Below are 4361 nucleotides of genomic sequence, written 5' to 3' on the forward strand. Positions count from 1 at the left end.
ACTTTTTCTTTTTCTCTGACTTTGACTTTATTTTGTGAAATGGATTATATTTTAACCTTTCTATTTTGGGAAATAATATTAAAAATATATATATATTAGAATTGGTCCAGTGTTTTTGCAGTGCAGTTCCTAAAGACGTAATTAAAACACATATTCTCCAATGAATAACTTATGGGTGTATTACAATGATTTGATGACGTTTTTAAACACACTCCAATCAAGGTTGTGATCGTCGTGTCAAAAATTCAAGTAAAAGTGACTAAATAAAAATGTTGCTCATCTCCCGGCTAGCATATGTGTTAGCCGATGACGTCGGAGCGTGATGACGTACTTCCGGTTAAATATCAAACCTGCCGACTGTGCTGACATTTGACAGCTACCGGACGCTGGGTTCATAAAGTCGTCAGAACAAGGTAGTCACTTATTAACTTTCGATTCTTGCCTGTAGTTATGACATGTATTTGTTTTGTGCGTGGGTCAAACGACACGAACTTTAGCGCTTTAGCGAACTTTCAGGACCTCGTCTGTTAATAATTATTGTTGTTTACTTTCGGGCGACGACATGCTGTTATGGCTCCTGTATCGTAATGACGAGTTAACAACAACAGAAAGTGTGTCGGCATGCTTTTAAAGTTCTACCAAGTAGTTATGAGCGTATAATACAAGAATATGCAAGATAAAAGCCATTTAACGTGTTGGTCTTTCATAATTTGGTGACATTTGTAACATGACCGAGACTAACCAACAAGGGAGTGATTTTTTTCTAGAACTTTTCCCTCATAACGGCCTCACAGGCACTGCAAAACTCACTTGTAGTTGCACACAGAGTGACAGCTGTGTGTGTATGTGTGCAGATCAAGTGTCCTTGCAGCAACTTGTCATAATAAAAATAGTCAAGGGGAAGACCGGGGCCCAGGGAGCAAAGGCAACACATAAGAAATGGATGGTTGTACGCCGCCTTAGCCCTGCTTTTTCCATTTGTGCTTTTCAAGCTGCTGCTATTATGAGAGCTTACACATACCAGCAGAATTATCCAGGCGATCAAGAACACGGCGATCCACAGCTAGATTGCATATACTCATTTTGAAAAAACGCTTTTGTCTACATTACAGGCCAGCGATGTCGTTCATATTTGACTGGATCTACAGGGGCTTCAGCAGCGTCTTGTCACTTTTAGGTAATGTACAACCATGGCTGTTATTGTTTGTGTTCATTTTTCACACAATGAAGGGTCCGTTTTTGTCACGTGTCTACAAGTAATCCCTCTCTTACTGCAGTTCATTTGCTCCACACCACCACCATGATGAGTGAACTTCCGCAAAGTACAATTCCTTGTTTATAAATTGACTCTTTTCATAGTTGGAGCATACAGGGCGTACCCCGCCTCTTGCCCAAAGACAGCTGGGATAGGCCGAAATCAAACTACTCACCCTCTGATGACATCGCGGGCGTGCTGGAGCCTATCACAGCTGTCTTCGGGCGAGAGGCGGGGGGCACCCTGGACTGGTGACCAACCAATCACAGGGCACATATAGACAAACAACCATTCACACTCACATTCAATTTGGAGTGGACAATGACGCTAGCATGTTTTTGGAATGTGGGAGGAAACCGGAGTACCCGGAGAAAAGCCACGCATGCACGGGGAGAACATGCAAACTCCACACAGAGATGGCCGAGGGTGGAGAAGTTAACCACAAGGTGTTCAAATATTTAAAAATACCAAACTGTGTACTCACCAGCAGCTTGTATGACGTGCAGAGGGAGGGAGGAGTCTGTGTGGGCGGGTCGAGGGGTCGGGGCAGGTCTGGAACGATTGTCGCTTCAGTCATCTGGTACTGAGCAGCCAGGACAGAGACCTATGCTACTATGATAATGCGGTGTCAATCAGTTCCATTTCCTGTTCTATGGTCGTCATCACATTTATTTGGGGTAAAAATGATGGCGGCTTCCATTGTTTAGTTTTTTTTTTATTCCAACTACCGTTGATATTTTGATAAAAGCTTATTTTTATGTCTGCAGGATTGTACAAAAAGAGCGGCAAGCTGGTGTTCCTCGGACTAGACAATGCCGGGAAAACGACGCTACTGCACATGCTCAGAGATGACAGGCTGGGACAGCACGTACCCACGCTACATCCGAGTAAGCACTTTGAGCACTACAGTAGTACGGTAGTAGTACTCCTTCATTTTTATTTATCTCCTGTGCGTCTGTAGCGTCTGAGGAGCTCACCATCGCTGGAATGACCTTTACCACATTCGACCTTGGAGGACATACGCAAGGTGGGGATGAGATTGATGCTCGTTGGTGGACTGGAAGTTTTAGAATGACAGTTTTTCATCCTCATCCTCATCTCATTTCCCCTCCAGCACGAAGGATCTGGAAAAACTACCTGCCAGCCATAAACGGCATCGTCTATCTGGTGGATTGCGCCGATCACGAGCGGCTAGCCGAGGCCAAAGTAGAGCTGGATGTGAGTTGTTGAATTCATGTTAATGTTCGACATGTTAACAGCCATTTTAGCCACCATCAGCCATCGTCTCAATGGACAATACAGGTGGTCCTCCTTTATGCAAAGTTCCACGTTACTTCATTGTGGTCCGCAAATACGAGAATCGTCTGAGAATGAGCAGATAGCTACTCTAACATCCCGCATGACTTGACTTTTTGTCCACCCCCGCATCAGGAAGGCTCTACTTAGGGCAGTGCGCAAAAGAAAAGGAAAGCCAGTCAAAATATTAAGAGAAAAAAGTCCTCAAACATAATTTTAGTGGCATAAAGTTGAAATATGAAAAAAAATTAAGTTGTGATTTCTGGAAAAATTATGTTATGTTACGAGAACGTCAATATGAGTAATAAATTGTTGGAAAATAAAACTATATATACATTAGCGGAAATGGAAAAAAGATGTAATTTTATAACAATGAAGTCAATATTAAGAGGAAAAAGTCATATGCTAACGACAAAAAAAGTCACAATTTTATGAGAATAAAGTCAAAATATTAAGAGGAAAAATAATGTCATTTTGTCACCTTGAGAAAATCCACGGTAATAAAAGTGGCGGCTGAAAAGTGAGGGGTGCGCTCTCTTTAAAGATGCTCGCTGTGTTTTTAGGCTCTTTTAACCGATGACACCATCTCCAACGTCCCGGTTCTCATCCTGGGGAATAAAATTGATCGTCCGGAGGCCATCAGCGAGGACGCGCTGCGAGGGATGTTTGGTCTGCACGGACACACCACAGGAAAGGTGATGAGCATGTGATAATATTACGCAATTTCCTTCATAAATGGACAGTTTATTAATTTAGTTCATATTTGAATTGCATTTGTTTGATTTTGACACAAAACAAACTACATATAAAGTAAATGGTTAAATCAAGAATGATTCAGTCGCATCATGGTGCTAACAGCAGGTGCATTTATGTTTGTTTGTTGTCGTTTTTAGGGCAACGTGTCACTGAAGGAGCTCAACTTGAGGCCAATGGAGGTTTTCATGTGCAGCGTTCTGAAGAGACAAGGATACGGAGAAGGCTTTCGTTGGCTGTCTCAGTACATCGACTAAATCAAGGCTTCCTCTGACTTACAGAACCAAAACACACAGATATTCTTTCACTATGCGCACATGAAGTGGTTTAACATTCAGGTGACGCGTAAGTCAATTCTACCTTTAGGTGCCATGTAGAAGGTGTCATCGCCTCAAGTCATTTTCTAAACCCGGGCTTATTTTTAGCCGCTGGTGTTGACTTACACCAAAGGCATGCTTTAGTGCAGTTGACTTAATAATATTTGTTGTATGCAATGTTGTGGTGGGTTATTTACAATCTGAAAGCGTGACTTTTTGCTGTGAGAACAGTGTTATGCTACGTAATGGCATGGACAGGCTTGTGATGTTTTCATTGACAAGACTGGAGTACTTTGTGATTAACAGCTGCACACAACATGCACTGACATTATGAGAGTACTCCCTCAGCTTGAAATACTGCAGCCGATAAAAAGTAATACATGCAACAGTTTTATTTTTCTACGTAAGATATTTTGTACAAATGCTATTATTTATGAGGTCTTCATGGAGCAATCAAGCTGTTACAAAAGTTGGTATCAAGTTTGATGGGAATAAACACTACAATAGTTTATCTTTTGTCTCTGATATTTTGGTATTACTATTACAAAATCACACCAAAATCTAATATTCATTCATTCATTTTCTAGAAAACAAACAGAAGTCCCGCCTTCTTAGTTCCTATTGGCGTTTTCTAACCAATCACACGAGCGGGCAAGTGTCTTGTAAGCCAATGAGGCGACACCAGGAAGTTGTCGTAGTAGGGAAAAAATACTTGTTTTTCTTTATACATTCGTGTTAAA

At 41.5% G+C, this 4361-nt stretch overlaps 1 protein-coding gene across 1 annotated transcript; it reads left to right on the forward strand.

Annotated features, from left to right (window-relative positions):
* The first annotated feature begins 304 nt into the window (after nt 1-304).
* On the forward strand, nt 305-4132 carry sar1ab (secretion associated, Ras related GTPase 1Ab). Its single transcript, XM_058059287.2, has 7 exons — nt 305-413; nt 1113-1177; nt 2023-2142; nt 2217-2282; nt 2370-2473; nt 3115-3246; nt 3445-4132. Exons 2-7 carry the CDS (start codon nt 1120-1122, stop codon nt 3559-3561), a joined length of 597 nt encoding a protein of 198 aa, XP_057915270.1. The 5' UTR covers nt 305-413; nt 1113-1119; the 3' UTR covers nt 3562-4132.
* The last annotated feature ends 229 nt before the right edge of the window (nt 4133-4361 follow it).

Source organism: Doryrhamphus excisus, linkage group LG20 (assembly GCF_037039965.1).
Source record: "Doryrhamphus excisus strain RoL-2023G ecotype Guam linkage group LG20, RoL_Dexc_Guam_v1.1, whole genome shotgun sequence".
NCBI lineage: Eukaryota > Metazoa > Chordata > Actinopteri > Syngnathiformes > Syngnathidae > Doryrhamphus > Doryrhamphus excisus.